The 22,993-nt window shown below is 40.2% G+C and overlaps 1 protein-coding gene across 1 annotated transcript in view; it reads left to right on the top strand.

Moving 5' to 3' along the window:
- Window positions 1–22,993, top strand: part of SLC17A6 (solute carrier family 17 member 6) — a 77,920-nt gene that overhangs the window by 33,897 nt on the left and 21,030 nt on the right. The window contains exon 4 of the mRNA XM_042444920.1: window positions 20,839–20,953. Within this exon, the coding sequence (XP_042300854.1) occupies window positions 20,839–20,953 (115 nt within the window). The remainder of the gene's footprint in view (window positions 1–20,838; window positions 20,954–22,993) is intronic.

The following is a 22,993-nucleotide window of genomic DNA, read 5'->3' as shown; positions in this document are numbered from 1 at the left end:
ACACCAGAGCTCGAGCGGGGAGGGAATGCTCCCTTCAGGGAGGCTTTCCCCCCGGCCTGAGCCCCAGCTTCGCTGCGGCAGCGGCAGGGGCGGGGCTCAGGTGGGGAGGGAATCCTCCCTTCAGGGAGGCTTTCCCTCCCGGCCTGGGCTCTGGCCTCGCTGCAGCAGTGGCAACACCAGAGCTCGAGCGGGGAGGGAATGCTCCCTTCAGGGAGGCTTTCCCCCCGGCCTGAGCCCCAGCTTCGCTGCGGCAGCGGCAGGGGCGGGGCTCAGGTGGGGAGGGAATCCTCCCTTCAGGGAGGCTTTCCCTCCCGGCCTGGGCTCTGGCCTCGCTGCAGCAGTGGCAACACCAGAGCTCGAGCGGGGAGGGAATCCTCCCCTCAGCCCGGAGGCGGGTGAAATCCCGGGGGCGGGGCCAAACCGGGGTGGGACCGTGCAGACCCGCCCAAAACCGGGAAAGTCCCACCCACAGGCAGGATATGGCAAGCCTACTTATAGGGCACACATGAAGGCTAGAACAGGAGCAGCAACTAGCTGGAAGCCAAGTGTTCCTCTTTGCGACTAACCACTTTTCATTCTGGCATGATTCTTATGGTTTTTCCAGAATACAATAAAGACAGCAGGTGGAGTGCAGGGGGCAATTTCTCCACTTACTTTTTTGTCTCTCATACAATCTTCAGTGGTCCAGAGATTTGCAGGAACAACCCCATTTCTTGGGGATATTATCAGAACTTACTGTGCAACTGATGCAAAATAATAAAATGGATAAATGTTTCCTCTGTGCCTTTGTCCTTGTGATAGCTTACATCCAAGGCACTTGAACTTCATGATGGGGTGTACATCCTTGGATGGTATAGCCTCCCCATTACAACATGCCATCTGGGCCACCAGAGAACCATAAAGGAAGAGGGGAGTGTTCCATCAATTCCTTGTCTTTCTGCCCCTGCTGCTATGACAATTTACCTAATAGCTTTCGATACCATTGACCATGGTATCCTTCTGGAACGCTTGAGGGAGTTGGGTATAGGGGGCACTGCACCCCAGTGGCTCCAATCCTACCTCTCAAGCAGGTTCCAGATGGTGAGGCTGGGGGGCAGTTGCTCTTCTAAAAAAGAGCTGACATCTGGCGTCCCTCAAGACGCCATTCTATCCCCCATGCTATTTAACATTTACATGAAACTGCTGGGAGAGATCATCCAGAGACATGGGGCATGGGATTATCAGTATGCTGATGACACCCAAATATGCTTCTCTATGTCCCTGACTGTTACAGTGACTAAGGATGGCATCTCCCCTCTGAATCCCTGTCTCGAGTCAGTAATGGGCTGGATAAGGAAAAACAAACTCAGGCTGAATCCAGAGAAAACGGAGGTACTTGCCATAGGTTCCTTAGGTCTGGGGAAGAAAATTTGTCCACCACTCCTAGACGAGGTTACACTTCCCCTGAAGGATGAAGTTTGCAGTTTGGGAGTACTTCTGGATCCGTCTCTACGTTTGTCATCTCAAGTAGATGTGATGGCCAGAAGTGCCTGGTATCAACTTCGATTGATACGCCAACTGCGACCCTACCTCAAGTGAAAGGACCTTGAAGCTGTAGTACATGCTCTGGTAATCTCTCATCTTGATTTCTGTAATGCGCTCTACATGGGGCTACCCTTGTACCAAGTTCGGAAGCTTCAACTAGTGCAAAATGTGGCAGCCAGGTTGGTCACTAGCTCTTCGAGACTTGACCATATAACACCTATCCTGAAATATCTACACTGGCTCCCAGTTAGCTTCCGGGCACAGTACAAGGTGTTGGTTATCACCTTTAAAGCCCTACATGGCTTGGGCCTGGGTTACTTATGGGAACACATCTCCCTATACAATCTGCCCCGCACTCTTAGAACAAGTAGGAAGAACTTGTTAGAGATATCAGCATCCAGACAAGTTTCCACTTCCCAAAAAGGATTCCGTATAGCTGCCCCTAGACTATGGAACGGACTCCCAAGAGAAGATTCGCCTTGTCACATCTTTGGAAATTTTCAAGAAGGCAGTAAATACAGGGCTCTTTCGCTGCACGTACCCTCCTGACCTCCTATGAAGACCATTGGAATGGAACAAGAGCATCTGACCCCGCGATTGACTGACGAAGTTTGATGTCTTACATTTGATGTTTTATGTTTTTAGCTGTGGTTTTAATTGCATGTTAACTAATGTTGGAATACTGTAACTGTTTTTTAACTCTGTTGTGATCCCGCCTCAATCCATTGGGAGAGGTGGGAAGATATAAATAAAAACTATTATTATTATTACTTGGCTGAATGAAGCAGAGATGGGAGGAAGTATGGATAATAATGTTTGTAGTATTGTCTGCACTGGCCAGGATGCTTTGGATGCAGCCAAGAGTATCCTGGCTCTGGAGCTGGACTAGCCTCACCCCATTATCATAGCCCTCCAGTTTGATGCGAGGCAGCTGCTTGCATGGGCATCTTGCTCTGCTGCCCAGCACAGTGGTGCTGGTGATGAATCAAGCACTCCTGAGGTCAGAAGAAGGTGTCCAGCCTCAATCACATGGTTGGGCAGCTCATCTGATCTCAGAGCAAGAGACCTATGGTGGCAGTGGATGTGCCAGATGGCAGATTGTGATGCTGTTGCATCAGAACAAAGGGCCTCAGATCTTCTGGGAAGATTTGGAGCAACTGTGTTTTTTAAAGGGGTACAACCCAGGTTGGGTGCTCAACTGCCTGGACATTATCCAGACTGTTTGTGCCAGACTCAAGAACTGGCCCTTGCATCATCCAGTCCCCCCACTAAGAGGAGGAAGGGAGACTTGTTTATTTTGCCTGTGCAGACAGGGCCCATGAGATCAGCATATACTGTGAGTTAACTAAGTAAACAAGAAATAGTTGTAGAAAATTCATTTCACAAACTATATGCATTATAAACTGTGTGTAACAAGAAGCAACACTCACTGTGCTCTACACCAAATACTACACCAATTTAATAAGACAACAAAAAAAATCTAGATTTGGAGCATTAGAAATTCTTAAAATATATTCCACTGACATTTATATTCACATCTTTTCTGAACATTTCCATTTAAAAAGTGACCAATTTAACTAATTTTTAGTAAACCCTAAGCTTTCTTCAGTCATTTAGATTTTGCTGACTCAAATGTTGCATTTCAAATACGTCTCACATAATTCACTGTCAGCACTGAGAAGATACACAAGTAAACTTTGGCTATTGACAAGTCATTTTTTTCAACACAGCTGAAAAAGCAAGACTGCACATTAAGGGAAAATTGCTGCTGGGATATTTTCCTTAAAACATAGATGACAATTTTGGTTTTTTGTGGGGGTTTTGGGCTATGTGGCCATGTTCTAGAAGATTTTCTTCCTGACGTTTCGCCAGCATCTGTGGCTGGCATCTTCAGAGATGACAATTTGTCAGTGCCTTATGCACACTTATGCAGGTTTAGACTCCCTTATCCAGAATTCCAAAATCAAAAATACTCCAAAATCCAAAACTTTTTTTCATGGGTGGCTGAGATAGCGACACCTTTGCTTTCTGTAGATTCAGTGTATACAAACTCTTTGTCATACAGAAAATATATTAAAATATTATGTATAAAATTACCTACAAGCAATGTCTATAAGGTGTAAAAGAAACACAAATTAATTTCATGTTTGCACTTGGGTCCCATCTCACATCCATATATGGTCATGAGGAATACAATTGCTTCAGTGATCCTCACTTTGGTGTTCAGAGTTATGTCTTTATATTTTATGATCTTGTCCAGGTGTTTCATAGCTACCTTTTCCAATCCTAGTATTCTTTTGATTTCCGGACTGTAGTTGTTGTTCTGATCAATATTTGAAGCAAGATATGAGAAATCTTTGATTGTTTCAGTTTTCTCATTGTCTAGGGTGAATTCTTGTAGATCTTCTGTGGTTATTATTTTTGGTTTTTAATGTTCAGCATTAAGCCTACACTGGTACTTTCCTCCATGACCTTCGTCAGTAATTGCTCCAGGTCTTCATTTGTTTCTGCTAGTAGTATTGTGTTGTCTGCATAATTAGGTTGTTAATGTTAATGAATTTATGGAGATAAAAACTTAAAACTGAGCCATTAACCTGCCTTTCAAACATACAAATTATCTCAGTGCAAAGAAGAGATCAACATGATAAAACTGCTGGTGAAGAGTAGGGATGTACATCCTCACAGGCAGGAGACCAGTGGCATCACTGGGGTTGGTGTCACCCAAGGACGTAGCCGGGGGGGGGGGTTTGGGGGGTCGGAACCCCCCCTATCAGGTCCTGGGGGCATTCAAGCTCCTTCCTCCCCCCTCCCCTCCATTAAAACCACAGCGAGGGAACAGAGGAAAGACAAAACAAAAGTTCCTCTTTTCCCTCTCCGTGGCTTTAATGGAGGGGGGAGGGAGGAGGGAGGAGGAAGAGAGGGAGGGGGAGAGAGAGAGAGAGAGAGGGTTCCCTATGATTCGCTTTCGTTTCTTCAGAGTCCTGCTTCCTCCTCCTCCTCCTCCCCCCCTTCCTCCCTAAGGGAGAACTGAAGAAAAGAAGGAAAGGTGAACTTCTAACTTTTAGCTGTTATATCCATGTACAATATAGTATAATAATAATAAATATCCCTTACCCAAAGTGTTGAGGATTAGATGTATTTGGATTTTGGAGTTTTTCAGATTTGGGTATATTGATATACAGTATTATGTCTAATGGGATATTATACTGGGAGATGGGATCCATGTATGTTTCATATGCATCTCCTAGACATAGACTGAAGGTAATTTAATGCACTATATTTTAAAATAATGTTGTGCGCTGTTATGAGCTTCTGCAAAACCCTGAGACCACTATGCCTTGTATAATTCAATAATTCAGTCATTGATCTAAACCTTCAGGATTTCCAAGTTTCCTTGAGTTGGGGGTCAGACCAGATGCTCTCAGGGTCAGTTTGGGGTTTTGGAATAATTTAGGTTTCAGAAGTCCAGAGAAAGGAGACTCAGGCTCTACTCTGGACATTTCTCCTGAGAATGGACTCAGGTTTTCAAAAACAGTCATTTCTGGATTTTTGCAACAACAAAAAAGAGGTGGGTCTGTGATGCAAAAAGGCAAGAGGCTTCCTTCCAGCCTTGTTTTTTCTCTTTTTTAAAAGACAAATAGAATAAAATACAGTTAGCTGGCCCTTTTTCAGCATGTCAATGGGGATGCTTTGATGGAGAGTTCCTGCATGGCAGAATGGGGTTGGACTGGATGGCCCTTTGTGGAGTCTCTTCTAACTCTATGTTTTTATGATTAATTAATTAATATATGGAATCAATCTAAGATGATGAATCGTGGCTGTGGAGTCCTATGGCCCTGCTCCAGGCAATGCTAGACTGCAGGCCCCATCATCCAGCAGCACCACAGACTGCTGGGAACTGCAGTTTAATAAGGCTGCACACTTCAGAAATAATCCAGTTGGACACTGCTTTAATGCTATGGAAAATCCTGCGATTTCCTGACAAAGAATGCTAAATGTCTCACAAAACTACAATATCCAGATATTGTTGTTGTTGTTATTTTCTTATATCCCGCCTTTCTCCCAATATACAGACTCAAGGTGGTGATTTTTCCATAGCATTAATATATAGTATATCTTTCTACAATGCAGATGGACACCTCCATTACATAATTTGTTGAGGATGCTTTGACTGGGAGTTCCTGCATGGCAGAATGGGGTTGGACTGGATCAGGGCCCTTCTAGGGGTCTCTTCTAACTCTATGATTCCATGATTCTGTAGCACTCTGAGCCTACTGTGATTTTAATAGTTTTTAAATTTATAAAGGTATAAAGTCTTATAATGCAAGCCATGCACCGATGGACTATTGCACTATAATTTTTATTGATTGATTTTATACCCTGCCTTTCTCCCAAAATAGGATTCTCTTAAAGGGGTTTGTTTAATATAAAAAGAAAGGAACGTATAATGGCTTGGAATTAAAAATTATGGTAGATAGATAGATAGATAGATGATAGATAGATAGGTCTTGGAATTAAAAGGTGTGTGTGTGTGTGTGTGTGTGTGTGTGTCTCAAAATTAAAAATCCCTCTTGGAAGTGGGAATGAAATGTGTGGATGCAGCCTGGGTTCGTAGCTCAGCTCAGATGTTGGAATACAGTGTCTCAAAGCATGAGCAGAGTGCCTCTGAGCATGAACAGAGTGGCTGCCGCTTATTGCTTGAGCAGCTGCACTTTGCTTTATCGAGCTGAATTTATCTGATGTAAACACCTTCAGAGGAAGGACTCAGTTTGCATCTGCACTGAAAAAATAATCCAGTTTGATGCCACTTTAATTGCCCTTGGCTCCATGTTGTGAAATGCTGGGATTTGTAGTTTGTTGTGGCACCTGACAGATGACTCAACTACAGTTCCCAAGATTCCATTGCATGAAGCCATAACGGAAGTTAAAGTGGTGCCATCAAGGTGTCGCGGGTAAACACTCGACCCTGTTTTTGTGTCTTGGGGGGGACTCAGCCTCTCAAAATGGTGGCCCTTAGTCTTGACCCCCCCTTCCCAAAATCCTGGCTACGTCCTTGTGTCACCCAGTGCAGACACTAATGGTGGAAGAGATAAAGGAAAACAAAGTCCCACGTGCTGTTGATGGTCCACAAACTTTATTATCTTAAAAAAAAAACAAGCTTCATTTATACACCGCTTCATACCGCCTAAGCAGTGTCTAAGCGGTTTACAACTGTAAGCTAATTTGCCCCCAACAATCTGGGTATTCGTTTTAGCGACCTCAGAAGGATGCAAGCCTGAGTCGAGCTTGAGCCCTTTTGCTGGTCTTTAACTCGCAACCTTATGGTTTTGAGTGAGTGGCTGCAGTACAGGCATTTAACCATCTGCACCATCTTAAAAAGGGCTTGGTTCCAGAACCCCCAGTGGATAACAAAATCTGTGGCTGCTCAAGTCCCATTAAATACAATGGCATAGCAAAATGGTTTCCCTTATATAATATGAAAAATCAAGCTTTGCTATTTAGAATGTATATCTTTTTTTTAATGTTTTCAAGCTGTACATGCTTGAATCCATGGATAAAAAAATCTGTGGATAAGGAGGGCTGACTGTAATGGTAATAGTTGTGACATAAACAACTAGCACAATTAAAATTATACTTTTAAATTATAGTACCCTATGCACAGCCTAAATGTATTTACATATACATAGTTTCATGTGCTTAAAGTGAAAATGTGGTAAAGTGTGACGTTTTTAAAGATTTTTTTTGAAAAAATAATTATACACACACACACACAAACCTGGAGCCTATCCTTTCTCCGGACACTAATCCTCACCCACTCACCCCATTTCTTCAACATTTTAATGGGAGACATGTGAATAGCACACTCTGTTTCTGCCATAAGGAAGATGTTTGGGCAAACTACACTTTTCTACACAAATAATTCTTGCACTACACTTTCCACTACGTTTAAATACAGGGAGAAAATTATGCAAGATTCTGGCTGGTCTATTATTCTTCCCAATAGGGCTTTCCAGCTCTTGGGAATTTTGTTTTTTTACCTGGGAACAAACAATAATAAATATTATTTCCATCCCTCTTATGAAGTTACCGAGCAAAAGGAATTAGCCAATGAGAAACAACACAGGACTTATGAAATAGCAGTCAGATAGAAAGTTAAATATTCTATGTTCAGAACCGGTAGAGGATAGTGGGTCTGTATCTTCAGAGACCTGAATCATGAAAACCCAGGAGAAGACCAAGAATATTCAGCATTTAGGCACTAGCATAGCCAGTCATATTAGGAAATTATGTTTGTTTTTGCTCTTGTTTGATAGCTCTTAAGGTTCTTGGGCATGATTTTGTGAAATTAAGGCACACCCAAGGAAGAATCTTGTAAGTATAGTACTCACAACATAGTTCTTATGGTGAACAAGACTTCTTAAATGCAAAATAGAGCTTAATATTTTTTTAATTTTTTTTTAAACACTATGCCATCTCCAGTTTCTTTGCCTTTACTTTTATACACACAGTTATTTCCCAGTTGGAAAGTGGATATTTCTGGTGGTCCAGCATCTGCACAGCCTGAATTGACTCTGGTGACAAGTTGAATGTAATCTGCATGTTGATGGCAGCCTACCCTAAAACATACCACTTCATCCATTGGCTTAATATAGATATGAAACAGCATGAGGGATGGGATAATATCCCAAAGTTTAATTCTAATTGATCTAATGCTCCTGTTTAGAAATAGACCTGTAAAATAGGAGCAGAATCACCTAACACAGTGGCTCCTCTTCTTTCTATCAGAATGAGTCTAGTAGAGTACCATAGTCAACAGTGCCAGTAGGATATCAGGGTACCACTTCCTCTGTCTTTCTCTCAAAAAAGATAATCAGTCAGAGGAACTAAGGGGACTTTGGTACTGTGCCCTGGTTTCAAATCAGATTGAAATAGGTACAGATAATCTGGTTCCTTCCTACCTGGTCACCACAAGCATGATCACCTTGTCTAAAAAGGGGATATTACTGTTTGGGAAGTTGTAATTACATGCCTTTAGGTCCAAGGAGATCCTCTTCAGGAGAGAGTGCACTGTTGCCTCCTTCAAACAGTAGACACTTCCTTCTGATAGACTGAGGCAGTTAACACCCATTAGACTAATGTGATTAATCCACGTTTGCTAGATTTTATTAGCCACGCTGGGAAAGAGAAAAGAACGTGATTTAAGGACCTTGTCCACATCATCAGGCTGCAACAGATGGAATGGATTTCAGGAAATTTGACAAGATGTCATGCTGGACACTTCCCCAGACTTCATGATAATCGTCTCATGTCCTACCAAAGTGCCTGCCTATCAGAGCAGGTTGCTGCAACTCTTTGCAACTCTCTCTAGGTCTGACCCCAACAGGTTACTCATCATATAGAACACTCCTGCTGTACAGTATGTTGAAGATGAGATACTGGAGTCATCCAAGTTTTTCCAACTTCACTGCCACATATCTGGAACAATAAAGAGTCCTCACTAATCTTCAGTTCTACTTGTTTTACGGCCTATGCAACATATACTCTAGCTGTCATCCAGCCTGTTTCATTGTCCACAGATCTTTAAATCAAAGTGAATTATGGGCTCCACAGCAATGGAGTGGCTGATTGGGACTGCTATTCCATAGGAAACCTAAGGGCACAAATGAATTGCCAACCTTGTCAGCTGGAAAATCTCCCAGAGTGTTTACATTCCATAAATCTCCAGGGGTAGAACATCTTAATCAGTCTCCTACCACAGGAGGGAGGATCTGCTACCAACGCACCAAGGTTAAGAAGTGATTCAGTTGGCTACAAAAATGATGTTATTTCCACACTCCAACTCAATTGCCAAAAACTCCCCACATGCATCAAGCCAATGGCATACCTTCAGGTCCCAAGTGGGCTCTGTCAGGACAGCCTCAGTATGGATGTTGAAGACCTGTAAAACCATAGTTCTTCTGTTCTTTGGAACCACCTCTGAGACCACCATCATCAGAACAGGCACAGAAACATTTGTGGTGTGGTCAGTACATAAGAAATATACCTGTTTGTCTGTTTGGCCCAGCATGAGGTATAGAATTGGTGCCAGTTTTCTTTGTGAAGGTTATGGAATTCTTACACATGATGGAAAATTCATTACATCAATACTGCCAGTGTTACAGGACCTTCCATGATACATGTGGTCACCAGACTATTGCAGAAGGTTCAGGCCAAGTTGAGTCGCACATCTAACCTTTTATTCCAAGTGAGAAGAATGAGTACAGTACTCAAGAAGAATGGTTTGGGGTTTACTACTACCACTTCCCAGCATCTGCTCCCTGAGGTGGTTGCTTTATGATAGAACTGTTCCTGATTTTTTAAAAAGCTTTCAGTATTGCTGCATCACATGATTATTGACAGGAAGGAATCACAGGAAGCTGGGCTACATAGCCCTCTTCCCAGAGGGGAGGCCAACCAGTATGCCTTGTTTTCTGTTACATCTTAATGCCTTTTCCTTCTAAGAAGACAGAGAAGTTTGCAGTGCTAATTATTTTAAGCTTGCTGTTGGCACTACCGTTGTGATGTCTGATTCCCACACTTCTCTTTCTTATAAAATTTGGTTTTGGAAATAACCTGTTTTGCCATGTTTTGGAAACTTCTATTTGGAGGCACTCTCATAGAGAGGAAGCTACACATTTTCCTGGCAGGCCTTTTCATTTTCTGTGCAGACCTAGTACTACCCCTAACATCAAGGAAGCTAGTGAAAAGACTGCTACTGTTTCTGTTTCTGACTGTATACTGAGAGAAATGTGTATTAGGTGGAGCGACATCACGGGATCATTAGGTCTCTCTATGTATTGGCTGGTGCCTTCTTTGCAAGGGTAATATGAGGGGGGTTTCTGCAGAGTGCAATGACAGACTGACAGATGGTGGTGGAGTAGCATCTGCTAGTACAGCTCAGTTAGCTCTTATATCTGTTTTTTTTAAGCTGTTGACTCTAAGTTGTTCAGTGTGTAAGGATGACAAGTCTGTTAGCTGTGGTATAGGCCTGGCTTATATATCAGGAACATGAAACTTTGAAGGAAAATTTTAATCTTTGATTAACTACACTGGATATAAAATGATGCAAGAATATATAATTTAGCAAATGTTATTCCCCCAGTCCTCTACTAGTTCTTAAATGTGATCTCTTTTAAATCTCAAACATAATTTACATTGTTTGGATAGAGTATTTTGATTTATTTTAGCACATTTCACACAGCCTTGGTTAAAAAAATCTAGACTCTTTAATTCTTTGGGAATTTTTAATCTAAGGCTACAACTAGGTATACACTAAGGATGGGAAGTATGCAACCTTCAGGATGTTAATAAATAATAATAATAATAAAACTTTATTTCTATACCGCTTTTCCGGTGATCAAAGCGGTGTACAACAGGGGTGTTAATACATACAAACCACAATTCTCAAAATACATAAAAACATACAGTCAAGACAGTCAAGAGTCTTTACAATCAATGATATGCAAGTCTATCAGGAATAATTACTGCAAAGGGTCAGACGGATATGCCAGTCGGAATAAATGCGTCTTCAGAGCCTTTTTAAAAGTATCCAAAGTGGAGCAGGCTCAGATTTCATCAGGAAGGTTATTCCAGAGAGTAGGTGCTGTCGAAGAGAATGACTTTTGGTGAGTTGTTGTCAGTCTCACTCTCGGACATTCTAATAAGAGGAATGAATAATTACTGAGGCTAATATACATATATAGCTGAGAATAAGTCCAGTTAAATTCACTAGGATTTACTTCTGAGAAGGTACTTATAAACTTGCATAATTTCAAACTGTCTTGTTTTGTCAGAGACAGTCCCAATTAATACTGTGCCATCCCAATTTCTCAGATGATTTTTTAAAAAATCCAGTTTTCCTCTCCCCCTCCCACTTTTGCCTTTTGTCCTCGGCTTATTTGAATTACTTTAAAATGAGTTCAAAGTACAATGGCAATATGTACTGAATTAGAAGGGGTGGGGAGGGCAGGCAAATCTTGCCCTTCCAAATAGGCTCAGGCAAAAGTAAACTACTACTGCTTCTGCTAGCTTGTGTATTCTTTCTCATTAATAACTTTTGTCATTTTGATCACACTCTAATGTTGCTTGGCCACATATGTCCCAGTTTTCATTTGTGAATTGTTGGAAGATATGAACATATATTCAAACAGGGAAAAGTGATATACAAGAGTGAATTTCTACACAGCAGTGGTGGCTATCCTCCAGCCTTTTCTGTAAATATGTCATTGCACCTTCCAATATGATCTGACTGTATTCATACTACAGTACACAAGCTTTCAGTAGAATTATTTTGACCAAATAGCTTGCTACTTCCAGCAGAAATCCCAGCCTACTTCCTATGGCTAATTTTTAATAGTTTTTTTTTTAAAAAGCCCCCCCCCCCCCCTCTCTCTCTCTGTATAAATGCAAATGCAGTTGCATGTATTGTGACACCAATAGAATCTGTTAACAAACAGAACTTTAGGAAAACATTTAATCTTTGCCTTCTTCAGTTGCTCAGCTTAATTGTAATCTTTCACCTTGTATTATGAGCAAATAATGAAGACAGAACTTGAAACATTTTGCTAATAAAGGGGGATACAGATGGGTGACTCCATGCCACCCATTTTTGCCCCTCATTGGTGCCGCACCAGCCACATGGCACAGCACTGATAGGCTCCCTAAAAAGGAGCCACTCTGGGTGGCTTTTCTTTCAGGGCATCATAATGGCACCTGTGCACCATGACGACGATGCTTCCAGCAAGCCTATGCATCATCGTCGCATGCTCTGTGTGGACAAGAATGCAGCAAGATGGCACATGTGAGCCAAAAGTAGGGCTGGGTGCATATGGACACCCAGCCCTATGGAGCCCTAAAATTGGCCCCAGGCCAGTGCAAAGCACCAGTCTATACTGGGCCAAAGTTTTGTTTGTTAATCACTCCATATATATGCAATTAATATATGCAATTAATATATGCCAATTAATAACTTACCAATATATATATATATATATATATAATATATTATATATTAATATATAAGTTATTAATTGCATCCTTCTAGATTCTAGAACAAAATTGTCAGAAGTACTGTTTGGTTGCTTTTGAATCACAATTTATAAACCTATATATTGTATGGTTGCAGTTATCCTTTATCTTTAATATATTGCTATCAATCTCAGTGTTATTGTTATAATTGTTATTGTGTTCCTTCAATTAATTTCTAACTTGTAGTAACTCTATAAGTTAGAGGAAGAATAAAGAAGGAATAAAGTCATGGATATTAGTTTGGGCTCATTGGATAAAAATGGGGTATTGTTGTTGTGTGCCTTCAAAGTTATTTCTGACTTATAGTGTCCCTAAAGCAAATCTATCATGAAATTTTATTGGCAAGATTTGCTCAGATAAGCTTTGCTTTTGCTGTCCTCTGAGGCTGAGCCACTGTGACTCAGAATGGACTAGCATTCTGGTTTCCAAGAATGCCAGTTCAACACTCAGGCCACAACACTGTGCTGGGCAGGCTCTCACTCTCTCTTCTTAAGGTACTTTCTAAATGATTCATCATGCCACATAACTTCTGCTTTAGGATTAAGCCATGGCATTTAAGGCGACAATTAAACTGATATGACTGCGTAGGGCTGATACACATTTTCTTGGAAATGAAATCTTGGAACCCAGGCCAGCTAATGTTGTAAGCAGGTACCAGCTGGCATGGCTAGAATTCAAGTAAAACCTAGCCAACTGGGCAATATGGCAAGTGCATCTCTCCCCTCTTTTTAATTGTTTTTGCTTTCCTTCCTCTTCTACTTCCATTAATTATTTGTCCTTTACTAATTCTATATACCAGATTCCTCCAACTTGGTGTCCTCTGGATGTGATGGGCTGGGGATGATGACAGTTGCAGCCCAACAGGACTAGCTGGGAAAGGATGCAAACAGATTGTTTTTAGAATTTTTACTCAATCCTTTAACCTCTCTGTTTTTTAAAAATAATTTTCAACAGAATCATTCAAAATGCTTTCCCTTTCAGAATGATGCTCATATTCCTATTATCATCCATAGAATATAATAGTGTTTGGTGTGATTGGGGGCCAACCCCACTGAGACATGTAGAGAAACTGACTGGATTGGCAGATGAATTTTCTTTCAAAACTGGCCACTGGAATGAGTTCTTCACTAAGGGGCAGTAGACTAATTTATGGGAAGCCGGAGAGGGTATGTAGCCCACACAACTATCTCCTCTAAGAAAGGGAAATGAATGGAGGTTCATTAATTATAGATTAAAAGTAAAATCTAGAAAGGCTCCAAGCCATGCTGATGTGAGAAGGTGTCCAAACTTTCCTCTATTTCAGTAGGTAAACCCACATTGATGATTCATGTTTTATTTTGTGTGATCCCCAAGAATTCAGAGAGAATGAAACTTGACTTAATGAGCATTGGTTTTGCCTGTGCCTACAGAAGATGGAGTGTAATAGAAAAACCAAGATTTAATTGCAATGCAGTCTCTGAAGGCAGCATGTATTTCTTTTGTGTTTCACACAAATCAGTCAACATGATAAAAACCATGTTGAAATGTTCGAGTATCCCAGAGTCCTGTGGTGATTTCCCCCCCTTTCCTTTCCTTTCCTTTCCTTTTCTTTTCTCTTCATTTCCTTTTTCTTTTTGAAATATCAGTTTCCCCACAGAGAGGGCTCTAATGAAACACCAACTGAGTTGCCTCTGCCATATGGCTTGAGGGTCTTCCATTTTTCTGTCATAGGTGATGAAGCCATTTTCACAACTTAATGATGCACTCAGGGATTGGGGAGGGGTGAGAAAAGGGCTGGGGGATTTGCTTGACAAAAGTGGGCCTCAGATGTGTGGCAAAATTAATAATGTATTCAGGCCTTTATTAGATTAGAGGTGGTGACAGAGAATCAGTTTATCCATATTAATCCTTCACAAAAGGTTTAAAATCGGATTTCGTCAGAGAAACAGACACTTATGCCTCCACCCCCTGTTATGCAGAAAGGGATATGTATTTTTAAAATGAATGAAAATAGCCAGTTTCATCACAGGTTTAATATGACAAGGAAAACTGCTAATCCAATGCATCTGCCAGTGTTCAGAGAAATATACTGCATTATTTAACACACCTCTCCTTAAGATTACCAATATACAGTACATAGTTGCTACAGAAAATAAAAGCTGTCATTGTCTATTAGTGGGAGGGAGCCCTGAAATAGAGTGGGAGATACAATATTTCATGAGACCTATCTGAGATCCATGTAGATCAGACCAGAGCTGTTAATTACTAAATTATAGCTCATTTTTCTAATAATGATGGTGCAACTATATTTAAAGTACAATTATAAATTTAATTAGAGATAAGTTTACTCATTTGTAATGTAGCTGTCTAGTTACTTTTCTATTTACAAGACTGTGGTCTTGTTAAATAGGAGAGGAGGAATAGCATATTATTCAAGTACTGGCTCATGATGAGTCTTGCACTGCTGAATGGACTTTTTTTTTAAAACAGTGAATAATTAAAACTACAATTACTTTTGAGATAAAGAGAATTAAAGAGATAGTGTTTTAACACCACTAACTGCCATGACTCAATGCTATGGAATTATGGAATTTCTAGTTCTGTGAGTTATTTAGCCTTCCCTATCAGAGAGCTTTGGTGCTCCACTAAGCTACAAATCCCAGAATTCAATAGCATTGAGCCACAAAAGTTAAAGTAGTGTCAAATTGCTTTATTTTTGTGATGTGGCAGCTGTTACTTGTACACTCAGGAGAGCCCCAACAAGGAATGAAGGATTCACAGGAATCCTCATAGATCTTTCCCCATGCTATATTCTAAAACTGTGGCAAATAAAATAATTAAATGAGTGAAAAATTGCCAAATGCAAAGCATCAGTAGAAGGTAAGAAGGCTGTCAAAGCCTAAATGCCAGGGAAACACTGAGGTAGTGTACATATTTTCCACTGATGGACAAGAGTGAAACTTACAGCTTCAGTATCCAGGGAGGCTTCCAGCCCTTAATCTCTTGACTGGTTGTCATCCCAGAACCCTGCGAAAAGGTACATGGGCTCCTAGCAAAGTGACTGGTGTGCTGAGGTGGAAGTTGGTGCCCACACCACACTAAATTTAGCATGTCTATATGCAAGCATGCACTTAGCATTTCACAGCCTGTTACTTTCTTTGCACTCACAACAGTTTAGTCAGGTAACTCAATGTAGATCCTAATTTACAGATGAAAATACAAAATAGAGAAATGGGTCTTTGTCAAAATCACAAAGAGACTGGACAGCAAGGGGGAATATAAGGATATAATCCTAAAGATACTTTCCTGGGAGTAAGTCCTGCTGAATGGAATCAGTAGGAGTCACTTCTGAGCAAGCACCCATAAGATTGCCATAGAGGTCCATAGTCAAAACATTCCTAGAAGAGAGGAAAGAGCCAGGAAAACATGAGGGCTTTGGGGATGATAAAAATAATGTATCACACTGTTTTGCTTGCACTGTTCATGTGTTAGAACTATGCTGCTCTCTATTTTTTTTCTTAGTGGAAAAAAGCTGAATTTGCATTAGAGGGCTGGTAATTTCATTTATATCACTTGTATTCCAATGTGATTCATTTAGGATAAAGAAAATTTCTTCTTAAAGTAGAATTTAGTGAAGCAATTGCTCCATCTGCTGACAGATATTCACACAATAATTCTTTCATTTTAATAATGATGTTGGCTTATCTAGATGTATTTTGGATGTACACAGTTGTTTCGCTTTGGGAGCCCTGTCCACCTCCATACTTCCATTAAGGCTTGAAATCACATTTACATTTCCTTTAAGTAAACCCCACTGTACACAATAAAACTTACTTCTGACTGACCATGAATAACACTGGACTGCATTGCAGTCTCAGATGTCATTGTTGAAGTCTCAGGTATCTAGCTAAATACCTTTGGAAGAAGTCAAGTGGTTGGAAATAAAATCATTGGATGTTGTTATGTGGAATGAAACCAAAATGAAAATCATTTGACACTGGGCCTTTTTATACTAAAGAATTATAGCACTGATATTCCACTTCAACTACCATGGCAACATCCTATGAAATCTTGGGATTTGAAGTTTAGGCAGAAAACACTTGTAGTTCCTTACCAAACTATAAACCTCATGATGCCACAAAATGCAGCTATGGCAGTTAAAGTGCTACAACTGTGTAGTGTAAATTGAGTTCAGGTTAAAATACCATCATGGGATTTAAAAAAAAAACCAGTGGAATTATATGAGTCAAAATCAACATATCATCTTAAACTGCAGTCCTATGCATATTGACCTAGCACTAATTCCAAGTGAACTCACTAGTCCTCACTTCTAAGTAGATGTGGATAGGATTTCTAAGTAGGAAATAGTGAGGTAGCATCCTGACATTCCTAAAAAAATCAGATGGAGGTGAGACCATTGTAGAAAAAGGCTTCCCTGAATTCCATTGTACAGGATAATTTCTGAACAGTGACCAATATTCTATTCTTGTGTAAGATTTTTGAATGCATGGTGGCATGTCAGCTCCAGGGATTTCTGAATGATATGAAGATCAGGGTGGGAACTGCAAGAGCATTTCAGATATTGTTGGGCTACAACTCTTAGCATCCCTCACCATTAGCTATTCTGACTAGGGTTGCTAGGATTTACAATTTGACAAAAGTTGGAGTACTTCCTAATTATCCCCAATCTAGATCTCTTTCAGTCTTGCTTTATGTTTGCATATGGGAGACATTTTGGTCACCTTGGAGGATTATCTGTTTCAGGAACTGAGCAAGAAGAATGTATCCCAATTGATTCTGCAGGACCTCTTGACAGCTTTTGATGTTGTTGTTTGTAGTAGCCATCTGGGCTGTCTCTTTTGGATAGGGCCTGGAGATACTGTTTTACACCTGAAAGGGTGGGTGAGGAAGTATTGGGTTTTAATTGTCTCTGTGTGTTTTCTTTTATTGACCACAACATTTTCTGGAAATGATGTGATATAAATCAATTATGGCTAATTCTAATTTTAATTAAGGGCCCTTTCGTACTACATAGTTATAGCACTGTGATTCCACTAACTGCCATGGCAACATTGTATGGTATCCTGGGGCTTGTAGTTTAGGGAGGTGTAACTTAGAATTCTCAACCTAAGATATTTAGTGAGTCATCAGACTACAAATCCCAGCGTTCCATAGGATGCAGACATGGCAGTTACAGTGGAATATAGAATATATGGTGTAGTGTGAAAATGACCCTAATTTCATATCCATGTGATTATCTATTGATAAACAGTATGTCTCTATATCTGTGCATCCATATATGTGTGTGTGTTCACAAACATACAACTTTTCTTGGTAGCATTGATATTTCAATATCTAAAGCCAGTGTGGTGTAGAGGTTAGAGCATTGTCCTGGACATATCTTGGTTCTAGTCCCAACTGAGCCATGAAACTTTCTGGATAACCTTGGCAAATGGTGAACTGATTAAAAAATAAAATACCAGGAAATGAACCATTCATACTTTTGCCATAGTTCATTGTCCAGGAAATACAACCTATGTGTTAAAGTAAACACTGAATTAAAGCCAAGATTGTTAATCAAAGGAGAGGAAAAGAATGCAGGAAAAGCTGTGAAATGTAAGTACTGTACATGCATTGTGTCATACAGGAGAGAGGGAGAGACTGTTTATACAGAAAGAGGCTTGAAGGGATGTATTAATAACAGGAGAGTGAAGGCACATGTCAGTAGAACATCCTCTGTGGACCAAGTGACCTTTTCCTGTGCAGCTGCCTTAAGTCATTTGTCTGTCTTTTCAAACAAAATCAATCCTATTTTCAGCTCAAGACTTTCTCTCTCCTTTCATCTATAAACAGATGCAAGGAGACCATGTTTTGGAAACAAGCACCATGCTTTATAATATCCCCTTATTTCCAGTCTTGTTCCTAACTATTGGTAAACAACATTTATGTTTGTTCAAAATAGTGGTGACTGTTTTGTTAATGACCAACCCCCAGCTATTGTTTCAGCGACATCTTTTCCTTGTTTCTCATTTATTTTTAGCAGCACCTGAGCAAGGGAGATGACCTGTTTAAGGTCATATACAAGAAAGTTTGAGTTCTCACTAGGAAATTGGTTTTGGACATAGATCTTTCTGTAATCAATATTAGGCACCATTTAGGGCCAGGTTTAATATATTTGACTAAAATTCTGTATCAGTTTATACTTAACTATATACTTAATTAAATAACTTATCCTGGCCCAGCCCTCCAAAACTTGACAGAAATATAATTCAACCATGCTCTGGTCATCCGCAGAATGACTCTCCTTCTCCCTATGCAGTTGATGCCTGGTAAAGTAGTTTGGGAGGTGAGTTGTGACAATAGTGTGGCAGTAATGTCAAAATCATGACTAAGCAGTGACTGTGAATACAAAATAGTTATGGTTAGGTAACTGTATTGTATTCGTAATCAGTGTTTAATCATAATTTTGACACTATTGTCATGATAGTAACTTATCTCCTCAACCCACTTACTGGATATTACCTGCATGGGGAGAGGGAAGGTCATTCTATTGACAATCAGAACATGGTTCAATGATGTTTCCATATGTTTGGGCGGGGGGGGGGGGGGGGCAGGCTAGGAGAAGTTGTTTAGTTCAGTACTTAGATAAGTATAAACTGATATAGGATTACCCAACTCATGCATTTTCACTGTGAATTGGATCAAATGTCATAGAACTTTTTTCCCTCTATCACTGGATGTGAAGGCAAATACAATACACTTGCCCCTCCACATTTGTGGTTTTGCCTTTTGCGGATCTGATTATCTGTGATTTTGATTAATATATTCTCTCTAGGAATCTCTAGGTCTTCCAGCACAACTCTGCCAGAAATTGATCATAAAGTTTTGCTGGAAAACCTTGAACTTTCTAGATAAAGCACTTCTCTAGGCATCTCCAGCATAATTCTATAATCAGCTTATAGAATCATAGAATCAGTGTTGGAACAGACCACAAAGGCCATCCAGTCCAACCACTGTCATGCAGGAACTCACAAGCAAAGCAACCCCTGACAGATGAACATCCAGCCTCTGTTTAAAGACCTCCAAAGAAGATCTGCAGAGAACGTCTGGCAGATATTAACCATAGAGTTGCACTGGAGAACCTGGAGATACCTAGAGAGGTTTTCTCTCAGGTAAAAAGAATGGTGTTTTTTAATTGCAGTTTTTCCACATTCATGATTCTATGTTTAGGTTGACCACTGTACACTTTAATTGGAACAGTTCTCATAGTCAGTTACAGATTCTCAAGTTATGAGTCTCATGAAGTTATGATATATCAAGTGATTAAATACATTGCCCAGTGGTAATGTATTTTGTTAAATTTAAGGAGTCATAAAAGATGGTGGACTGATATTTTAGGAGTGGGACTCAGTTGTACTGTTTATGGATATTTTCCTCAATAAGGAATCTATTTGCAGAGTAACATCTGAGATGAGTGCTACATGTGAGATGGGGAGGAGTGTCCACATAAGAAAGAAGCCTTGTGTTTCAAATTTTGGAGAAAAGTATGAGTTGTCCAAAGACAGACTATTGGGCTGTACAGGAACTATTGCCGTGGCTAGCCTATGCAGCTCTGGTTTTAGGGATCTGTTTGTTTCCAATACACAGTGCTTGTATAATTGTAAGTCCTAAACACACTCGCAGAGAATAAGCGCTGATACATTCCGGATCTTCCCAGTAGCGAAGTATTAGATTGCATTGCAAATAAACATGACATAGCTACCAATGTGTATTCTTCCAAAGGAAAATTATTACACCCTGGAGCATGGTTCCTCAGCTTCTTGCCAGTCAGGGAATTGTGGACTCCCAAAAGTTTTTAAAGTGAAGATGTTTGTTTCCATATAGAGATGGAGTTTGTGTGTCTGGAGTGGATTTAAAATAACATTCTACATCACTTTGTGATATGACAGTTCTCTCCCACTCTTTTTCGAACTAATTGAACATATGGGCATTAGATTATCTATATATTGCATCAAATTATAAAATGACAGCTCATCTCTATTTTAGAATCACAGCCTGGAAAAGTTACTATTTTGGACTACAGCTCTCAGAAATCTCCCCAAAACCTCTCTGTCACCATGGCTACTAGCTGTTCTGGCTGGAAGATTCTGCAGGTTGTAATCCAAATAGTAACATTTCCAGCAACACTATTAAATGGTACTATCTGGTTTAGAAGGCAAACATAGTTTTGAGCAAGACTGTATCTGTTATTTTTCTTTTCTCTTGCAGGGTGTTTGGTGCAGCTATACTGCTGACATCCACGCTCAATATGCTAATCCCATCTGCAGCTCGAGTGCATTATGGATGTGTCATCTTTGTTAGGATCTTGCAAGGTCTTGTTGAGGTATGGGAAAGAAATACAAACTCTTCAGCACTATCAACTTGAACAGAAGAAAGGGCTTGCTCCCTATTACACCCTTTGACATGACAATGTTTCTCTGTTTCAGCATCTACTTTAGTGATACCTTTATTCCTCATAAATGATTTTCAGGGACTTCCTGGAGAAGCATGCATCATAGCTGCATGCGAATATATTGGAAATCCATTCTAAGGCTATGAAAAGTCTGCTTAGGAAACAAGATAATGTTTGTTTTATTCTCCCATGCGCCCCCCCCCCCCCACCAGAGTTGCTGCCACACTGTAGAATTAGTGCAGTTTGACACTGTTTTAACCATCATGGCTCCATCCTATGGAATCTTGGGGTTTGTAGTTTCTTCTGGCAGCAGAATGTTCTGACAGATAAAGCTGAATACCTCAAAAAACTACAAATCCCAGAATTCCATAGCATTGAGTCATTGCCGATAAAGTGGTGTCAAACCAAATTAATTTTTCAATATAGATATATCTCAGGATAGGTGCATGGAAAGTTCTGACAAAGTAACAGGGACAGTAGAAGAACTTCAGAGCTGGGTTTTGGTTGTTTTTATTGGCGTTGTTACTGTGGCAGAGTGCTATGAGGAAATGAACAGAAAGAGAAAAAAAGTATCTTCCAGGGGCATCTTGGAAAAGAAAAACCCTTGTTGTGGTAATTATTTAAGGAGTTTGAAACAACATGGTTATTCTTCCAAAGATCCTAAAGTCAAGCTATTTTCCAAAGCTGTGTAGTTCCTGTATAACAAGAATGTTTAGAAAAAATGGTAATCAGATGCTGGGGAATGTTCCCAGGCCAAGTCATTATGTGTTTTGCCATGTTTGTATTTGCAATCCTCTCCACTGGAAATGAAATAAGTCACTGGAGCACTTGCACACACCTGAACAACCTGTTTATGTGTACGTGTGTGGGTCCTGTTCATGCTACCCTGTTATACTGCTATATTTCAGCTTAACTTTTATGGCAACTTCCTATCGGGTCCTAGGGAGGGGGATTCTAGTTTGATGAGGCACTAGAGCTCACTCTGGCTGAGGATTCTAAATACCTCTCCCTAGACCCCATATTCCAGGATTCCATAGAAAGTTGCCATGGCAAATATTTCATGATAATTTGATAGTGTGAATAGGTCCTCTCTGTGTGTGTACATATAAATTATTTTTCTGGGCATAACTGGTGCAACCACCTTGTTGAACATAAGTAGATCAGTGTCTGGTCAGTGTCTGACTGGGAAAACCCTGTGTAATAGTTGTAATAGTAATAGTAATAATAACTCACCATTAATGTACCTGGCACTTCACAGAATAAGACAATAAAAGGATCAGACAGCCCGAACAACTGCATACAATCTATTAACCCTCTGAGTTCTATGAGGGAACAAAGTAGGAATAATAATGAATTTAAAAGAATAAAACAAATCAGCATAATCTCTTGGAAAGGAAAGATAGCTTGACAAACAACCACTGGGGTAGGCTTGCTTTGCACCACAGCAACCATTCGAAGGAAAGGAATATTTGCTTGTTTTTGTGATCCCTCAAGGAAACCTTCATCAACATCATTAATCTCTGGTCACAAATAGCACTTGCATGCTCCCTTCTACTGATGATATCTCTGTACCACCTACAGTTGTGGGCATTTTGAGATTTGGTAGGAAAGTGGGGAAAGGACTTATTTTTTGACATCTCCATGCTTTGCTAGAATTGTAGAGGGTCTCTGTCTCCACCCCTCCTATCACTACCTTCTTGGGGCAGCCCAAAATATGTTGAATTTTCAGCATTCAGAATCATATGGAGAGCCTCCACACATGGGGGAGACTATCTGCTTCTGACCATTGCTTTCCATGTGAGCAGATCTACATTGGTGAGGTAGCTGGAAGAGCTGAATAGGGTTATTCATATGAACAGATTATTGTTATTGTCATGAACAGGACTATTCTTATGAATGCTCCCAAATTTCATGCAGCATGTCATATAATTCATTATTCCTGATATTATTTCATTTTGCATTAGCTGTAGG

Source organism: Sceloporus undulatus, chromosome 1 (assembly GCF_019175285.1).
Source record: "Sceloporus undulatus isolate JIND9_A2432 ecotype Alabama chromosome 1, SceUnd_v1.1, whole genome shotgun sequence".
NCBI lineage: Eukaryota > Metazoa > Chordata > Lepidosauria > Squamata > Phrynosomatidae > Sceloporus > Sceloporus undulatus.
This window is presented reverse-complemented; position numbering and strand designations above follow the sequence as displayed.